This window comes from Elephantulus edwardii, unplaced genomic scaffold, assembly GCF_000299155.1.
Source record: "Elephantulus edwardii isolate Elephantulus edwardi_28Jun2011 unplaced genomic scaffold, EleEdw1.0 scaffold00245, whole genome shotgun sequence".
Lineage (NCBI taxonomy): Eukaryota > Metazoa > Chordata > Mammalia > Macroscelidea > Macroscelididae > Elephantulus > Elephantulus edwardii.
This window is the reverse complement of record NW_006399995.1, coordinates 3,480,427-3,499,616: the sequence shown is the minus strand read 5'-3', so window position 1 is coordinate 3,499,616 and position 19,190 is coordinate 3,480,427. Positions and strand designations below refer to the sequence as shown.

The following is a 19,190-nucleotide window of genomic DNA, read 5'->3' as shown; positions in this document are numbered from 1 at the left end:
TTTTACTTTTATTTAAAAAAATTCTTTTTTGTATTTAAATAAGGGATAAAATGTTGCCCAAAAGTCTAATCATAGTTACACATTTGTGTTTTAACTAGATCTACAAATCAAAATAGTTCTTAATAGTTAAAAAGATACAATTTGTATCAACAGTAAAAGGTACTTTCTGGCTTTTCAGGGCTTCAAATCCTAGAACCAGGGCATTGAGGCTGATCCCGGGAACCAAACCGGATGAGACTGTCACACCACTGAAAATTTGCAATCTGGAGATGACAGCTCTGGTTCTGTCAGTCACACACCACTGTCTGCCACTGATTGCAAAAGTCTATCTTCTGACCCACAGAAATGTATTCACATCTTGCAAAACCCATGACTTTGAACCAGAAATATCCCTTACTAATACTAGAACAGACTTTAGTCTGTATCTAAAACTACACTATTTGTGGCAAGAATCTGGCCTTAATAATATAACAGGCCCCCCAAAAACTACCTTCAGGGAAGTGGAAAATATACAGTATCTTACAAAAAAGAACTTTAAGTTACCATTTACAACTCCTCTGTCACCATTTCATAGTGCACTAGCAATAAATGTTGCATATCCTCAATACACAGAAATCACCCCAGGCCAGCCTTGAAAAATAGCAGGAAAGCTGAAGAGTATATTAAATATAAAAGTTGCATTGAGAATAATTAGATTCATTAAAAACTGGCAAGTACTGTGAAAAGTTAATTTTATCCAGTATTGTTTGTGCCTCAAACAAAATGACAGACACATTAAAGACACAAATTAATGAAAATCTAGGAATTCAATTCCCTTTCTACTGTCTATACGCACAAATAGCTGGATAACAAAGCTCGAAACTGTGACAGTTGCAGCTTTTGCCTTATTTGTATTTTAAAAAATGGAAATTTTTTCCTCCATTGATTGCATCTGCTTTCCTATAAATCAATCACATTAAATTAACTAATTACTTAACAGAAAAATTTTTTATTTCCAAATAAAAAATAAAACAATAAAAAAGTGCCATCTCATCAATCTTTCTAATATATTCTGTTACCCATTTTGACATAAACTGGTAACTTATATTTAGTTTAAAATATAAAGTCAGTGCTGTAGTATATCTTTGTTTCTATAAATAATGATTCTAGCACAGAGAAGCCCACATCCCCCAAATAAAAATAACTTAAAAAGCTGTAAAAGAGTCTAAGTAAGCTTGGCTTGAAAAAATAGTTTGCTAGGTCTAGTCAAATGTTCAGCATTCTGTAAGTATTGTAATTGCTTGCAATTGATAGACAAACACCAAGGTAATAAAACAGGACACAAGGATAAAAAGTGCTGCATATAAACCCCTGATGCACCAAAGATTAATATCAAAGATCACAGATACACCTAGTAAATCAAACTGGAAAAATTTCCAGCCAAAGAGAGAGCTGTAAAAAGGAAAGGTTAAAAAAAGGGTGTAAGCAATCCCTTGATCCATCCGGGGCTATCCATCCAGATGCCATGATACAGTAGTTCACATAAATGGATACTATATAACCTCCTCGCTGGAAAGGAGATCACATGTGCTATTGTAGCAAACCTCCCTCAGCATTTGAGCTGAACAAAAACAAAAAAATCCCCCCTAGGCAACACCACAAAGATGCATCATCTTTCAATAACCCAGCTGCGATTTCTCCACTAAGATGGCTGCAGCCAGCTGCTGGGCATCTGTCATGTGAGGGTTCCTTTTCATGACAATTCTCACCAGCTCAGGTGGGAAGATGTTGCACAAGTTGATGAAGATTTTCTCCCGGCTGTCTGGATACCTCGGGGGGTCCTGTGGCACCCCGCAGTATGGGATCCGCCAGGTGGGTTCTGGCTGCTCGGGCAGGCTCTGGAAGGTGAACTGATCATAGCACGGCTGTGTGGAGTTATCAGGCAGGGAGTAAGTCTGCCGATAGCCATAGGCGTCGATCCCGTAACCCGGCCGATCCCAACTTCCCAGCCCGTCCTGGCGGGTGTAAGGCTTTCTTTGTCTGGAAGGCGAACTGTCGTAGAGCCGGGAATCGGAGATGCTGTCGAGTCTTGTGGCCACGAGGGACCTCCCCAGGTGTGGTGCCTTGGAGTGTGCTGAACTCGGAGGAGAGGGGTACTCCCCGGGGCAACTGGCCCGGGCGCCCACGGCCGGGTGCTGCAGATGCATAGCCAAGTGCGGAAGGGGGGGCTTGTGATGGTACTTTGGTTCTTCGTGACTGTAACTCTGCACTCTGGTTAAGGGGTCGTGGAAATTCTGCAGGAAGGGCTGGGAGTTAAGGCGGCTGTGAGGGTGCATGTGTGGACACTTCAAACTCTCTTCCAGCTGGGGATCCGGGGAACTGACGTAGGAGCGGTCGTTGTACCCCACATAGGAGTCACTGCTCCCACAGCTCATGCTCCCTTCACTGCTGCAGTCAGAGGCTACAGAACTTATTCTGTAATCGGTGTCTAAGGAGAAACGCCTTTCAGGACTTCGTGGGCCTGAGATACTCAGATTGGAATATGCATTCAACATGGAATAATATCCAATGTCAACGGGCGAGTCGCATTTTGGGTACTGTTCATAAGGCATTGGCGTTCCATGATTTTTGGTTGCCATCATCATTGGAGGATATTGTCCCTGTGGTCTTTGATCCTGAGGTGGGAAGTGCACTCCAGATGGAAGGCCATTGCTTAAGGGTGTAGTGCTTTGGGGTTTTGTAGTAGAAGTGGCCGGTATACTAACTAAGGAAGGTACGGACCTGGTTTCCAATTTGTTTTTGGTGGGGAGCTTTTCCTCAAGGTCTTGGTAGACTTGCGTCCTTATGCTTGGATCGGACTGCCTCTTTGGAGCACCTCGTTTGACATCTGAAGTGCTGTCAGCCTTTGTGCTGCAGGGAACGCTGTTGCTTTTCACGAGTCCTCCCTCGGTGGTGGTTTTGGCTGCTGTATTCCTAGACATGGCACGGAGTTCATCAGCCACAGAGCGCTGAGGCTGACTGCCCCTTTCGGGATGGTAGTATTTGCACTTGTGTCCATAGGTACACTTCTTCCCTATGAAGAGCAAAATCAATTAGCCAAAGGAGCATACCACTAGATCCTGAAAAAGGCAATTTTGCAATATTATTTTACCTTGTGAAAGAAAGGGAAAATAAAAAGGCAGAGAGGGGAGGTATATACTGTTACTCTGCTTCTTACTCTTGAGATATATTTAAAAAGTCTTCCTATTCCTTACTTTTAAGAGGAATAAGAAAATTGGCCACACAGTTAATCACCTCTGTAGATTTTGGCTAGGCCAAAATCTCACACTTCGCTCTTCTCTTCCAGGAAGACTCTGTGAACAGGTGGGGAATTCTGCTTTCAAGAGCAGCATGTACTGCTACAATATGACAGAAACCATGGTCTTCTGGTGTGTAGCTGGGTGCAAGAATCCCGTGTTTGTGTCCACATGCAGTTATTAAGTGACTTTCTGGGAAAAGGTTTTAACTCAGGGAAATCCACTTGCATGGAACCCAACTAGGTAAAAAGAATTCTTTCTAATGGTTGAGCATCTAAGTTTCACTGCAATCAAAAGAGCCACATCCAGAGCATCCAAACTTTAAAACACTTCTCTTTATTAGTGGAAGTTTAACAGTCTGCTGTGTTCTAACTATGCAGAGTGAAAACTCATAAAGCAAGTTACCGTATGGACAAGGCTGCTTTTTGTGTTCAGGAACAATAGGCTTTTTCCTCAGAAAATTATCCAGGCTCGGGCCGTGTCTTCCAAGAGGATCATCAGGGGGCATGAACCTGTCATGGATATAGCAAAATAGAAGAATTTTACCTCAAGTAGGAGGCTCGTAATCTAATTCCAAAGATCCCAAAGATTTATTCATTCTATGGTAATTTTTTTAACCTTATTTTTAAGTGATATTTTAATAAAAGCTTACAGAAAACTTGGATTTCCATTCATTCATTATTGCACATTTCCCTCCCTCCCCTCCCCCCGCAGTTCACTTCTCTCTTTAAAAAGATTCTTTCATTGTTGCACAATTTCCTTCCTCCCCTCATCCCCCAGTCCACTTTGTTATGTACTTCTTATTATGGACTGTTGTTATATAAATAATACATATTCATCTATTTCTTTTAGATAGTTCTTCCTCTCACTTGTCTCAATGCAGTGTCTATTATTTATGTCTTATTTTCTTAGTTTCCTCCCAACTCCCATATCACTCCTGTTTTAGAACAGTGGCATTATGCAGTATTTATCCTTTTGTGACTGTGATATTTCACTCAGCATAATAACCTCCAGGGTCACCCATTTTGTATAATATTTTATGAGTTTCTTGTTTTTCAGTGCTACATAGTATTCACTGTGTGAATATAACATGGCTTCTCTATCCATTCATTTGTTGATGGGTCTAAAATAATTTTTTAAAATTTTATTTCAAGTATTTTGTTCCACATTTATATGGAAAAAATCTGTAAATGAATTTTTTTCTTAAGAAAAACAAAATCAATAATGTTTTAATCTTAACTTGCATTTAGTTTATTTCTAGTAAACTTTGATTCTAGGATGTTCTAATTGCTTCTTCCTCGCCCCCAGTATTGGGATTCTGCAAAGACTTTAGAAAACAGCTTACTGACATTAAAGAAGAGTTTTATAAACACTAATATTTTGAAGCAGTATGTTGCAAGGAGGGAGTGAGGAGGCAGCTGAGGAAGAGAAGGGAGAGGTGGTGGGAGTGAATGACAAGATTTATTAGACAACCATTATGTGGCTGCCCCTGATATGCACCATTGCATCTCATCTTCATAAATATCCTCACAAAAGCTCCATTCACTAGATCAGCAAACTTTTTTATTAATTTCTTTTTTTCTGTTTAGTCTTAAGTGGCTGGGAAGTCTAGCTTCCCAAAACTAGAGTCAGTTGGAGCTGGTTATTTTTGAAAATATGGAGTGCTGCATGAATTTGTGTGTCATCCTTGTGAAGGGGTCATGCTAATCTTCTCTGTTTTGTTCCAATTTTAATACATGTGCTGCTGAGGCGAGCACTAAACTTTTTTGAATAGAGGCTTAGACAAATTACCTTAAACCCCAACCAAACTACCATCAAGGCAATTGTGACTTGCTGCAGCCATCCCAGACTGGGTAGAAGTGCCCACGGAGCTTCCAAGGCTGCTCTGTTCTCCTCCAGTAGAACAGCTGGTGGTGGTGGGGCATTCGAACCACTGGCCTTCAGATTAGCAGGAAGTGCCTTTTAGTAATTCTTATTTTAGGCCACAGTTCAAGATTCAGTTGTGTCTAATTCCAAAGCTTAGTCTCTTCCCACTATATTATTTTTAGCTGAGATAGAAAACACCTTAAGAAAATAAGCTTTATTGTTTTGGACTGGCTCTCCATTCATGGCATGCAGAATTATGATGGAAGAGGTTTAACACTAGGTATGTTACTGCTTGAACCTGAAACAATCTTTACATTAGAACATGAATAAGGTATACATTTTCACAGGATTGCTAACATGGAAGAGTAATGAAACTCAGCAAATACAGCATTTAATATTTTTATAAAACCAATATGACATTAAAAGTTAAGAAGGCAAAGTCACTCAATCTCATAATTCTGATACAATGACTTTCTGTATTCATATTGCCTTTTAGTAATTTTCTGCATTCAGACACCATTTTTCATGGTTTTATGCAGGCATGTGTAATTTTATGCTTTTTCTTATCATGTCTTTTTCCATGATAGTATTTTTCATAGTAACTCAAAGGGTAGGTATCATTTTACCAGAATATTATAATAAATATTTAATTTGCCCTTGATTTTTAAAATTATAAATAATATAGTCATGAATATATGTTTTTTCCTTATAAATTCTTAGAAATGGCATTGCAAAGATGAATGAACACAATATGCCTTTTAAGGATTATGATAAATCATGCCAAAATATGGGTCAGTTTCAACTCCATTTTTCATCAATATAAAGCAAACACAAAAATATTATGGAGATTAAAATGGGAAAAATGTGCTCTCTGGAGATTTCATTTGTATTTCTGTCTATCTATACAGTTGGGTACTTTTTTAAAAAAACACATTTACAATCAGACTTCTCGTTGGATGTGCATGTTCATGTCCTTTACCCACTTACCCACATACAGGCTCATATTATGAAAAGTGCCTCTGTATCTAACTTGGACAAAAATCATACATTCAGAAAGCCAGCCCCGCTCGGAGCAAATTTCCTACAGCGCGTTCTAGGGCATTAGTACATTTAAAATATTCATTCCCTGAAGATGGAGACAGACTGCCAAGTCTTACGAGTTACAAAGAACGTGGCAGAACACTTGTTCTGCCTCAGGTACCCGTCAGTGACGTGCACGTCAACAGCTGCTCGCCCAGAAACTCCCGAGCCGTGACCTGGCCATGTCTCTAACTTACTGAGCACAGGAAGACAATCATTTGTTGGAAGAAATTGGTCTTAGGTCTGGTCAGGTGGTTAAAAAAAAAAGAGGAAGAATTTTGTCAACACTCTATTAGTCTAGTGCTAAGAAGCTGTGCTGTAAACCCTGAAGGTTTGAAGCCACCAACAACTGTGCAGGAGAAAGATGGAAACCACCTACTTCTGGAAACCCACTGAGGGGGCCAGCTATGGGTCCGTTCCGGCGATGACACACAGTAACATCACCACCACCACCACCACCACAGTGGCGTTAAGATTTTCAGAGAAGTTGTATTATTGGCAAGGAGATGCCTTTACTTACTTGTCATTGACAAATGAATACATCAGTAACCGCTCATCTATGAACTTCTTCCATTCTGGCTTCTCATTCGCCAGATCCCTGTAGTTGTCGTTGGACACAATGATGCCGTCCGACTCAAAGGCCAGCTTCACGATGAACCTGTCATCGTAGCACACCACTCGCCTGCCCTGCACGCGGCGCGATGGCGTGAACACCAGGATCTTATCCTTCTCCAACTTACGTAAGATCTCCTGATCTGCAGAACAAGAGGGCGAAGGCTCATGCACACACACCTACACAGGGGACACTTACAGCAGCTGCCACAAAACGTGAGGCTTTACAACGTGGGCTGGGTGTATGCAATCATCCAACTGGGGACTGCAATCTGTAGTTTGTGGATGGAGTGCAATATTAAGCCCCAATAAGCTCTATTTCCACGACGGATTTCAATAATAAAGGCTTTACACACAGTCAAGAGGGTGACCGGCCTAAGAGCCAACATGCCTGCACCAACACCACACTGGAGCCGCCACCCTGCAACTGAGCATATTCCCAGCTCGAGCTTTTGCAACCCAGCAGTGGTGTGAGCGCGGCTCAGGCCTGAGACTGCAGATTCCCCCAACCTATTTGCCATTTTATTTTACAGTTGGTTTTTCTAACGAACTACTGCAAGTTGTGGGGAGAGTTTGGGCATGGGGGGAGGGAGAGTTGACCTAAATTGCATCGCACAAGTGCAGTTGTGGGTCGATTAAAAATCCTAGCAGCCCTGTGAGATGGAACCCTTGCCGGGTGGTGTGCCTGCTGCATGGTCAGCTGTGCTCCAGCCCACTGCTGTTGGCACGGTGGCACTCTATCCACACTGCAGTAGCAGATTCAAAGAGGAGGGCAGCGATGGGAATCAAAGGTCTTGCTATGGCCATGGCCATGATTTGTTCCCATGTCCTTCCTGTGAACCGTGTGCCTATAAATCATGAGAGCATTCCCGTGGGGGCTGATTAAGAAAGAGATCAAAACCCCATTGCCCTTAAGGAGATTCTGACTCTCAGTGACTCGACAGTCAGAGCAGAACGGTCCTAAGGGGTTTCCAAGGCTGTAATATTTACAGAAAACAGACTGCTACATCTTCCTCCAGTCGAGCAGCTGGTGGGTTCAAAGTCTGACCTTTTGGTTAGATGCTGAGTGCTTAATCACGGAGCCACCAGGGTTCCTAAAAGAAGCGACTATTATGTATTATTGAGTCAGAACAGAAGAGACTAATAGCTGACCCTCCAGCAGGTTTTCATAGGCAGTAAAGCACATCTTTCTCTCACAGAGCAGCTAGTAGATTCGAACTGCCTGCCTTTGGGTTAGCAGTGCAACTCCTTACGATTAAAGTTACAGTTGTTGTTGGACCCAACCCACAGCTGACTCTCTAGCAGGTTTTCAGAGGCAGATAAATGCATGGGAGGAGACTGCTCATCTTCCACCCATGAAGCGCTGGTGGGTTAGAATCTTGTGCCTTGGGGACAGCCACGCAGCTTCCTGCCACTAGGCAATACGCTCTGGTAGCCTAGTGATGAGAAGCTATACTGCAGCTTAGTCAATAAAATGTATTAAATCAGTAAAATTTAGTGACTAAAGTTTTAATCAATGGAGACATTTTTCTCTTAACAATTCCTTCTAGTTTTCCTATTTTGTATTCCTCCTCCTCCTAATTGTAAATATAGCCATGCAATGCCAGGTATGGCCCTACAAATGTCATGATTTTTTTTTTAAAAAAGGGGGTGGAAGGTAGACTCAGCGTCTCTTAATATTTATTGACTGAAAAAAAACCCCTCCACTCTTTCCTATTATTTTTAATCTATTTTTCCAGCAGAAAACCATAGCCTGTCCACGGCACTCTACGCACTTGACCAGGTGCCCATGGCCACCTCAGAATTAAGGAGGGCTTCTCTTCAGGCGGCTCTGTCCTGGTGGGTTATGCAAACTTGTCATTGCTGCAGGAGGACCTGAGCATGGTGTGGGAGGAGGAGGCATGGAAGAGCAAGAGGGGCGAGCTATCATGCTGACACAGGGATCTGATACTGCTGCTTACAAATGCATCCATAAGAACCAGACTGTTGGCTTACGCAAGACTCAGGGAAGTAGAAGAAATGTGGACATTACTGTTGTTAGGGGCTGCTTAGTCAGCTATGACTCACAGCAATTCTATGAAAACAGACTGAAGCTCAGCTCTAACCTGCACTATCCTTCCCATCGCTGATATGCTTAAGTCCATTGTGACAGCCACCTGTCAGTCTTGTTGAGGGAAACAGCAAGATCAAAGATAAAACTCAGCTCTTGCTACTTTTCTAAATAAGGCAGCTACAGTAATGTTGAGTCTATTTCTTTCTCTCAAATGCAGCTGACAGGCTATCATGAGACAATGAGTTACACACAGAAAAGCACTTAGTGCTTAGGTAACTGTCAAGCTCTCCATAAACATGTTCTTCAACTTAATTTTGCTTCTTGTTGTTATGTGCTGTGGAGTCGCTTGCGACTCAGCGACCCTATGTACAATAGCTCTGAACCCTGCTCTATTCTGTGCCAATCTTATTGTTTCTGACACACTTACCACCATTACACCAGTTACAAAAGCAATCTGTCTCATCCAGGGTCTACCTCTGTTTCTCCATCCCTCCACCCTTCCGAGTATGATGTGCCTCTCCAAGGACTGGCCCCTCCCTGCAACATGACAAAGGTATGTCAGACAGCTTCAGAATCCTTGCCTCCAAAGAGCATCCTGGTTTCACCCTCTCTAGATTTCACTCTCTCTAGGATGAACCTGTTTGTTCTCCTAGCAGTCCATGGTATATTCAATATTCTTCTCCAGCACCACAGCTCAAAGACGTTATTTCTCCTTCTGTCATCCCTAGTCATTGTCCAGCTCTCTGACACATGACAAGGGATTGTGAAGACTACAGGATGGATCAGGTGCACTTTAGTCTCCAGACTGACATCATTGCTCTTTAGTACTCTGGAGAAGTTCTTGACAGCAGATGCAACTGACAGAAAGGAATACAGACTCAAAAGCCTAGTAATCTCCGATCTGCTGTGCTTGTTAGGACTTGCTGAGTCAGATCCAGCTCAGAGTGACCCCTATGTTCACTGCTTGTTCCTGCACCATCATCACAATCATCAAGACTTCTGAGTTCACTGTTGTAGCCACTGTGTCAGTATATCTCATTTGAGGGACTTCCTACTTTTGCTGACCTTCGACTTTACCAAGCACAATGTTCTCCAGAGACTAGTCCCTTCTGATTGTGCATTCAAAGTATGTGAGATGAAGTCTCACTGTCTTCTCTAAGACACACTGGCTGCCCCTCTTCCGAGACAGATTTGCTTGTTCTTTTGGCAATCTGTGGAATAGTCAATATTCTTTGCTAATACCTAAACTCAAAGACATCAGCTTTTTGGTCTTCCTTATTCACTGTCTAATTTTCAGATGAACGTTGAGAATGAAAAGAAGAAGGGGAAATAAAGATCTCATATAGACAGAACCTGGAGTTAATTACTGTTAACATTAAAAAAAAATTCCTTCTTATAATGTCCCCCATTGTTGATATGTGTATGTGAACATACACTAATAATTACAATGTAAAAAAAGCACTTCCTTAGACCATTAAAATTTCTGTTTAAGTATTCTGAGGCATATTCTAATATAATGCTATCACCTAATTTACTGAGCCAGTCTTCTAATGGTGAATATATTGGTCATTTCCATTTTATCCTAATATAAATGATGGTGTAATCAGTATCTTTACTTCTATCTTTATTTGGGGGATATTTTTTATCTTGAAGAGATCTCTGGTAGCCTAGTCCATAGGGAGCTTTGTTGTTAATCTGGAAGCCATACCTCTGGGTGATTTAATTCCACCGGCCATTCTTTATAAAGATGGGCAATGCCCTCCTGTGTGATTCAAAGTGTCAGAAACCCAACAGAAGGTCAGCTACCAGTCAATGAGTTTGAATTAGAGATTTTGTTTGTTTTTTTCCTCTTGAAAGGAACAAGTAAATCTAAGAATATTAATGTTTCAGGACAAAATGATTTTCCAGAAGGTTTAAAAATTTACATCACTATAGTCCTGTGAACTTAGAAATAAGGTGTGTTTAATTCAGGCTGTAGTCTATCTGATCACTTGCTATGCATCTGAGAGGTGGACAATGAATAAGGGTGACAGAAAGGTAATTGAGACGTTTGAGCTGTGGTGTTGGAGAAAAGCACTGAACATCCATCCCACGGACGGCCAAGAGAACAAACAGGTATGTCTTGGAGAAGGTGCAGCCAGAGTGCTTGTTAGAGGCAAGAATGATGAGGCTTCACCTCACATACTTTGGCATATTGCTAGGAGGTGCTATTCCTCGGAAAGGGACATGATGCTGGGAAGGGTGGAGGGTCAACGAAAGAGAAGACGACCCTCAATCAGGTGGACTGACACGGTGACTAATGCGATGGGCTCTTGTGTGTCAGGAAGTATGAGGATGGCACAGGACAGAACAAGGTTCAGAGTACTTGACTCAATGGCATCTAACACAATGAGTCCTGTGAGGTACTGGATATGATATTTTTAAATTTATGCTAGCTTCATGGGTGAACAATAACAATGATTTAATGACTAATGAAGCTGAACTATTTTCTTTTTGACATTTCATTTCTTTTCTGAGTTGTCTGTGTGTGTCATAGCCCATCTGTGTCTTGGCGAGATTCTATCAATCACGAAGGATGCTTTCTATGTTAAGGGCATGGATTCTTTGTTGAATTTCTTTCTCATAGACATCAGCTGGTTTTTATTTTTAAGAAATTTCCCCAAGACATATTAATTTAAACTTTGATGTAATCATATCTACTGCATCCTTTGTGATGTTTTAAATGTATAAAGGAGTCCTCTAGTTAGTTGTCCAAAGTATATTAATTTATATCACAGTTTAATTTCTGGCATTTAATGCTTCAAGTTATTTGGAATTTAATCTTACATATTTTTCCCCAAAGAATTATCCAATGTCTGGTTCTATTGGTTGGATTATGCCTGTTGCTGTTCTGTGCCCTTGAGTTAATCCTCGAGGTAATCCTCCAGTGGGTTTTCAGAGGCTGTAAATCACATAGAAGGAGACTGTCAATCTTTCTCCTGGAGAGCAGCTTGTGGATTTGAACCACGTCTTTGGGTTGGCAGCACAACTCCTTAACCACGTTGGCCACTAGAGCTCCCTGGCTTATGCCTGCATGTTCAAATTTACATGAACTCTGCCAATGCTGGCCTATCAAGCCTTATGCTGGTCTAGCAACGATTTAATGATGACTTTAGATAAAGAGAAGGCTTTCATGTTTATTAGACCAATCACTCTTTCCCTACTCTAGGTGGCTGTTCTTGTGCCTATCCTTCCAGATAATTCAGAACAATGCTGTCAAATACTAACGCAGAAAGACTATAGGCAGCAGAGTACTGTACCAGGATTTAATCTGGCCGAAATAAACATCTTCACAACGGCCTTGCCTTTCACAAACATGGCGGGTGGTCATTTCCTATTTTTTATTCTTCCTTTTTATAACATACTATTTTATTTTTAAATTTTAGTTGGCTGAAAATTTACCAATTATATTGTATTTTCGTTCACAGAAATTTTAATTTTTTAACATTAAGTGACTAACGCAATTAATTATGATGTCTGGTCAAACCCATAAGGGAGTGATGGTGGTGCAGGTTTCAGGTGGTGGCACTGGGAACCCAAAGGTGGCACCCCTCCCGGGGATCAAATTCACCAGCGGCTCAGTGGGAGAAAGACGGGCAGTCTCAGCCTTTGTCTTTTTTAAAATATTACTTTATTTAAAAGCTTCTTATACATTGTTTTTTACACCAGATCTTTCTCATTTCCTTCCTCTCCTCCCTACCCCCATCAAATTATGCAAGCCTGTGACTGACCATCTCCACCCCCTGCCCATCCTCACCCTTTTGCTCTCCTTTGCCCCTCTTGGATCCTCATACTCATCCTACAATGGTTTTTATACAGTATTTGTCCTTATGGGACTGAGTTGGTTCACTAAGCATAACGCTTTTCATTGGTTTGCAAACAAAATTAAAATACACTGTTCTGTTCATGTACTTTGTGTTTCACATAATCCTTCATTAACAGTGAGTTTCATGTGATCATTCATACACACTGTGTTTTATAAAATTAATCATCATTGATTTATGCCTATTATTGTTTTCAGGTCCCTAAGGGATCTTTCCTAATTCCTTCACACCACCCCCTACCTCACCCTGCCCTCAAACTCTGTTATCCTAGTGACTGCTCCCTCTCCAAACCCCACCGGCCTCCCCTTCCCCTTTAGGACTTTAATCTTAATCTTACTAATTACCCTTCTATTTTTAAAACAATGGTCCTATGCAGTATTTGTCCTTACAAAACTCAGTTAGGTCACTCAGCATAACGCTCTGTAGACTCTCCCTGTTTATACTGTATTTTATAAAACTGTTGCTCTTTAAGACTGCATAATATTCCATTGTGTGAATGTACCATTATGTCTTAATCCAATTGTTTGTTGATGGACATTTGGACTATTTTCATGTTCTTACTATTATGATTATGACACTGCTATGAACATAGATGAACAAATCTCTGTGTATCAGTTTTATTTTACTTGGATATATCCCTAGCATTGAATATAGCTGGCTCATATGAGATTTCTCTCTTTAGCTTTTTGAGGAGATGTCAAATTTATCTTCCACAGGGGCTGTCCCATTGTACAAACCCACCAGCAGTGTGTGAGTTCCAATCTCTCTACATGTTCCTTGTGTTATTATCACCCTCAGAAAGCCCACTAAAGGGTCAGCTATGAATTAATTCTAACTCAATGGCAATGAGTCGCATTTTTCAAACCAAACTCTTATTGCCTTTTGCTTTTCCCTTAATTTGAAAAGTTGTGATCTTCTTCACACAGGTTTCCCTCAGGTGTTTGGTTTTTTTTTTTTTTTTGGTTCATGGTGGAGGTGGAGAGAGAAACATGAAGGGTTGGCTGCTGAATGAGAATCACTGAGCTTGACCAAAATGCTAAGCAATAATAATGAACAGTTACAGAGAGCATCTTTGTCTAAGACTGTAACATTAAAAAAATTACATAATAATCCATGTCCAAATCACCTGGATTACATCTTTCTACTTGAAACCAGATAGTCTTTTTTTTTAAAAAAAAAAATAAACCACCACACAAACCACCTTGTAGAAATTAGAATATGACAGCCACTTCATCTAATTTCACAGAGGAGATGAGAATATTGAAGCCCGCAGAGGTTCAGTGTCTTGCGCCCAGCCCTAAAGATGGGAGCGTGTGGTGCAGGCAAGAATGTGAACCCTGGTCTCCTGACGCCTGGTGCGTCTCTAGAGATCAGGATCTACAAAACTGGTAGTCAGAAGTTTCTACACAACTGAAAAAATATAAAGATGCTTGTGTGGCAAGAATTAATGTTTGGTTAGCATAATCAGGTAATATTCAAAGTTAAAAACAACTTTAATGTTCCACCCAAGAGAATATGGTAGTCCTAGATTGAACAATCAAGACAGGATCAGCACCCTGTCCAACAGAACCCCACACAGTAGCACAAAGAAGCTGAGAGCAAGCAGCTAACAGGCTTACCTGTAATGAGGGCATCAGGTCGCGACTGCTCTTTTCTCCAAGCAGGAACAAAAACGGTAATATCTTTGTGGCCACGTTCCAAAAACCAATCCACTGCCAATTTTATTCCTCGGCAGGAAAATACTTCTTTGTTTCCATGGCTGAAAGATTATTTTAGCACACTTCAAACACAACACAACACAACACAAATTCTATTTAATTAATTTAGGTTTTGGGAGTTATTCTTATTCTAAAGACAGATCTTCTCTTCATGGCCAAAGAAGGACTGACTGACATAATGCAGGTGTATGGTGGTAAATCACCAAATAATTACAATAGTAACAGAAGATTTACAATATAAGGTAGAAATACACAGGGCTCAGAAAATATTATGGTAGCTTAGGTGCTAAATAGGGAGTGAGCTCTGGTGGCCTAGGAGGTAAGGAGTTGCACTGCCAACCCAAAGGCACCAGGTTTGAATCCACTATTTGCTCTGTGGGGGGGAAAAATGGGCAGTCTCTTCCCATGTGATTTACTTAAAAGCTGCTGGAGGATCAGCTATGAACTGGTTCTAACTAGGCAGTAATGGGTTGGTCTAGTTGATTAGATGCTGAACATCAAGATATAGAAGAAAATGAGAAAATTCAGAGAGTTACTTTATGAAAAATAAAGGTATTTTTAGCTTCAAAGTGTTAAACATTACTAGTCAGAAAGATACAGTCATTTTGACCAACACAGAGAGGAAAAAAGGTGCAAGGGCTTTAAATATGTTTACTATTATGCCATTGAATTGACTGTGAATACCGGCGACTCTATGAACAAATGATCTGAACCCTGTCCTATCCTGTGCCATCCTTATCATCTCTGACACACTTGAGTGCTGCCGTCACTGTGTCAATCCGCCTCATGGAGGATTTTCCTTTCTTATGCTGACCCTCCACCTTTCCAAGCATGATGTCCTTCCCCAAGGACGGGCCCCTCTTAACTACATGCCCAAAGTGTATGTAACAAAGTTTTGCCCTCCTTGCAACCAAGGAGCAGTCTGGTTTCACTTTCTCTAATACAGACTTGTTTGAGTGGAATGGAATGTCATTGTGTTTCTAAAAACTGCTGTTTCCCAAGAATTTTCATGCCTATATTTTAATCCACTGATATAGTAACAATACATAAAATTAGGTAGCCTATGCAAAATAACCTACAGAGAAATACATATGTCCATGATGCTTAATCTCATACAAGGAACACTTTCCATTTTTCTCAGTAAAAAGAAACCTGATTTCTGTTTAAAAATAGTGTTGGACAAGGCTTAGATGGCAAAAGGACTTTTAGTCTTAAGTGTCAAAAGAAAATGCCCAACTCATTCAAGAAGTTATTTATCAAAAACCTCTGCTTGTGTAATTTTTAACTTGGAAATTCATTTAATGCAGTGTGTTTAAAGAAAGTATCTTCCGCCTTAAATGCAACAAATAGGTTCTTTTATAGTTTGGGGTCTAAGGACTCCATTTTCTTATTCTAAAGATAGATCTTCTCTTCATGGCCGAAGAAGGACTGACTGACATAATGCAGGTGTATGATGGTAAATTAACTTTTAAGTGCAACTGAAATATTAGGTTGATTAGCACCCACGTATTGCTGCAGTGTTCCCCAGGGAGGCGCTGGAACCATCTAGCATATGGCTTGTCATTTTTAGAACAAAACAAAAATAGACCAACTTGCCTTGGAGATGCTGAAGGCTACAAATGCAAACCACGTTTTACCTAGTTCAACAAACCTGTCCTAATGAATGGTCCAGGGCAAGACCAGAGGATTCAGATGCAATGCAAGTTTCGGAGCATAATGGGAGTGGATGGTGTCTGAGGTCCCATTTGCTATGTAAGAAAGGAAACCTGCCAATGTCTAAGGAAGGTACAAAGTGATGTTTGGTTTAGTGAATAAACAGTCTTCTTAAAAACTGTCTTAACGATGGTGTTACAAGCATCTAGCTTTGAAATCACTAACATAGGTAGGGCAAGGGCTGATCCTAGAATGAGTCAACGGCTGTTATTTGAAGAAATTTATTGTTGTTGATATGTGCCGTGAAGAAATGTAGTTGGGATTAAAAAGAAGTGATAAAACTCCATGGTCCGTTTGCTACACATGTTGACTGTTCCCAAGTAATTAATTTATGTAAGTATTGTGCCATGTACCGTAGGTGCTTTAACAGTCCTGAATCTGAAGTTTAGAAAAGCAAACCACTTACACCTCTGCTTCTGAGAGAACATAAATACTACACATGTGAGTACAACAATCAGTTTGTTAAACGTTTATTCTACTTTTAACACATTAATGCTTTAGAATCCAATCACAGGCTCATTTGTTAGTCACCAAGGATGTGTGACTGCACCTGGGTGGAACAATGGCTAAAGCACACAGATGCTCACTGAAAGGAGTGGGAGAGGATGTGGCACTCTGCTTCTGAGGTATCCATAGCCTTGCAAGCCCCCTGGGGCAGTTCCAACGTGCCTTACAGGGTGGCGATGAGCTGGAATCAACTCCGTGGCAGCGGGCCTCAGTGTCTTGCTAATGATGTGTCAAGAAACCCTGGTGGTGCAGTGGTTAAGTCCTGGGATGTTACCAAATGGCTGGTGCTTTGAACCCACCAACTGCTCCCTGGGAGAAAGCAGCGGCAGTTAGCCGCAGTCAAAATTTACAGCCTGGAAAACCCACTGGTGGGTGAGCTCCACTTTGTGCTGTAAGGTTGCCACGGGCTGCCTGAATCAACTTCTTGGCTGTGCAATGTTTGGTTTCCTAAGGCAAGCACTGAACTGCTCCTGGCTCTAAAGGGAGAGCTGCATAAATAAGCATTCTCTTCCTGATGATTTCATTGGTAAAGGACAAATGTCACACTGTCCTCACTCTAGAGCTGGAAGAGGTCAGCTTCTATTTTAATTACATAAAATTCATGTTAACAGCAGACTATCCATCTGCAAACATGTGACACAGGACCTAATGAGTTAAAACCATATATTGTATGATGCCATAGAGCTGATAAAGGTCATCCTCCACATCTGCTCCTTATCTCCTTATGCAAGAGAAAGGGAAAAGAGATTAGAAGAAAATGGGCCTTACTCTTGTGAGTCCTAACCATGTAAACTCCTCATGCTAACTTCATCTCTGCTGGCCAGTGACAGGAGGCTCCTTTAACAAGATGTACAGAGCAGTAGGGTTGAACGTGCCTTTCAAATAAAAAGCCAGGTTCATGTGAAGGGAACAGGCAAGAAGATGAAGCTGCCACACAGTGAGGGATAAACAGAAACCCAGAATGAGCCCCGGTTCATGAGCAGATGGACTGATGCTAACCTTGGAGCTTCTTGTTAACTGGGGAAAAAATCCCTACCCCCATTTGTTTCTAGTGACTACAATCTTATATTTTGTTATTTATAGCTGAACACATTTATCTTCAACACAAAGGATGTCATAAACCAAAGATACGTACCATATGATCATCTGATTCAAAGTGGTCAAAGCTGGTCCATCTCATCTCACTAATGCCCAGTATGTCAATATTAATGCATTTCATTTTTACCAGTTTCCTGTTTTCAAACATTCAAGCTACATACATTCTATGTTCCAATTATGAAATGATGTTTGTTATTCTTTTTCTTCATTTCAACTGACTTCCAATCTGGGCTTTATCACTACACTACTATTACTATCCTCTTTCTTAAGTGTTCATAGGGTTTTCAAAGGCCTGTTATTTAGGAAGTAGATGGCCCATCCTGCTTCCTAGTGTGTCTTAATCAGGGAGCTCTCCTAAAACCTGTCCACCATTAGTAACCCAAATGGCATTTGACACACCAGTGGCACAGATTTCAGTCTGTGAAGCTGTTGTTAGAAGAATACTTCATGGTTTAAAATTGAGAAGGGAGTGTGTCAGGGTTGTATTTTCTCTCCATACTTAATCAATCAATATGCTGAGCAAATTATCCAAGAAGCTGGACTCTATGAAGAGGAGTGTGGCATCAGGATTGGAGAGAAACTCATTAATAATCTGTGTTATGCAGCAGACACAACCTTGCTTGCTGAAAGTGAGGAGGACTTAAGCACTTGTTGCAGAAGATCAAGGAATGCAGCCTTCAGTATGGACTTCATATCAATATCAAGAAAACAAAGATTCCTACCACTGGACCAACAGGCAGTGTCATGACGGATGGAGAGGAATTGAAAGTGTCAACAACTTCATCTTGCTTTGATCCACAATTATCACCTTTGGTACCAGCAGTCAGGAAATAAGGAGACACATTGCACTGGGACAATCTGCAGTTAGGGACCTCTCCAAATTATTGAGGAGTAGCGATTTCAGTTTGAAAACTGAGGTGCATCTGATTCAGGCTATGATCTTTTTGATTATTTGCTATGCATCAGAGAGCTGGATAGTGAATAAAGATGTCAGAAAAAGAACTGATGCCTTTGAGCTGTGGTGTTGGAGAAGAGCAATGAACATCCCATGGATGGCCAAGAGAACGATCAGCTATATCTTGGAGAGGGTGCAGCTGGAGTGCTCTTTGGAGGCAGGAATGATGGGACTTCACTTCACAGACTTTGGGCACGTTACCAGGAGGAGCTGTTACTTGGAGAGGGACATGATACTGGGAAGGGTAGAGAGTCGGCAAAGGAAAGTAAAACCCTCAACTAGGTGGACTGACACGGTGACTGCTGCAGTGGGCTCTTGTGTTTTAGGAAGTGTGAGGACTGTGCAGGATAGAACAGGGTTCGGATCTTTTGTTCTTAGGGTCTCTGTGTGTCTACTCAACTTGATGACACCAAACAAGAAGAACAATTGAGAGAAGGAAGAGGAAAACAT

The 19,190-nt window shown here is 41.1% G+C and overlaps 1 protein-coding gene across 1 annotated transcript in view; it reads right to left on the bottom strand.

Annotated features, from left to right (window-relative positions):
• Positions 1-1,034: 1,034 nt before the first annotated feature.
• ZC3H12C (zinc finger CCCH-type containing 12C) overlaps positions 1,035-19,190 on the bottom strand; it is a 46,176-nt gene continuing 28,020 nt past the window's right edge. The window contains exons 3-6 of the mRNA XM_006899052.1: positions 14,369-14,508; positions 6,742-6,976; positions 3,681-3,787; positions 1,035-3,052 (exon numbers count right to left, since the gene is read on the bottom strand). Of these exons, the coding sequence (XP_006899114.1) occupies positions 1,656-3,052; positions 3,681-3,787; positions 6,742-6,976; positions 14,369-14,508 (1,879 nt within the window). The 3' untranslated portion in view covers positions 1,035-1,655. The remainder of the gene's footprint in view (positions 3,053-3,680; positions 3,788-6,741; positions 6,977-14,368; positions 14,509-19,190) is intronic.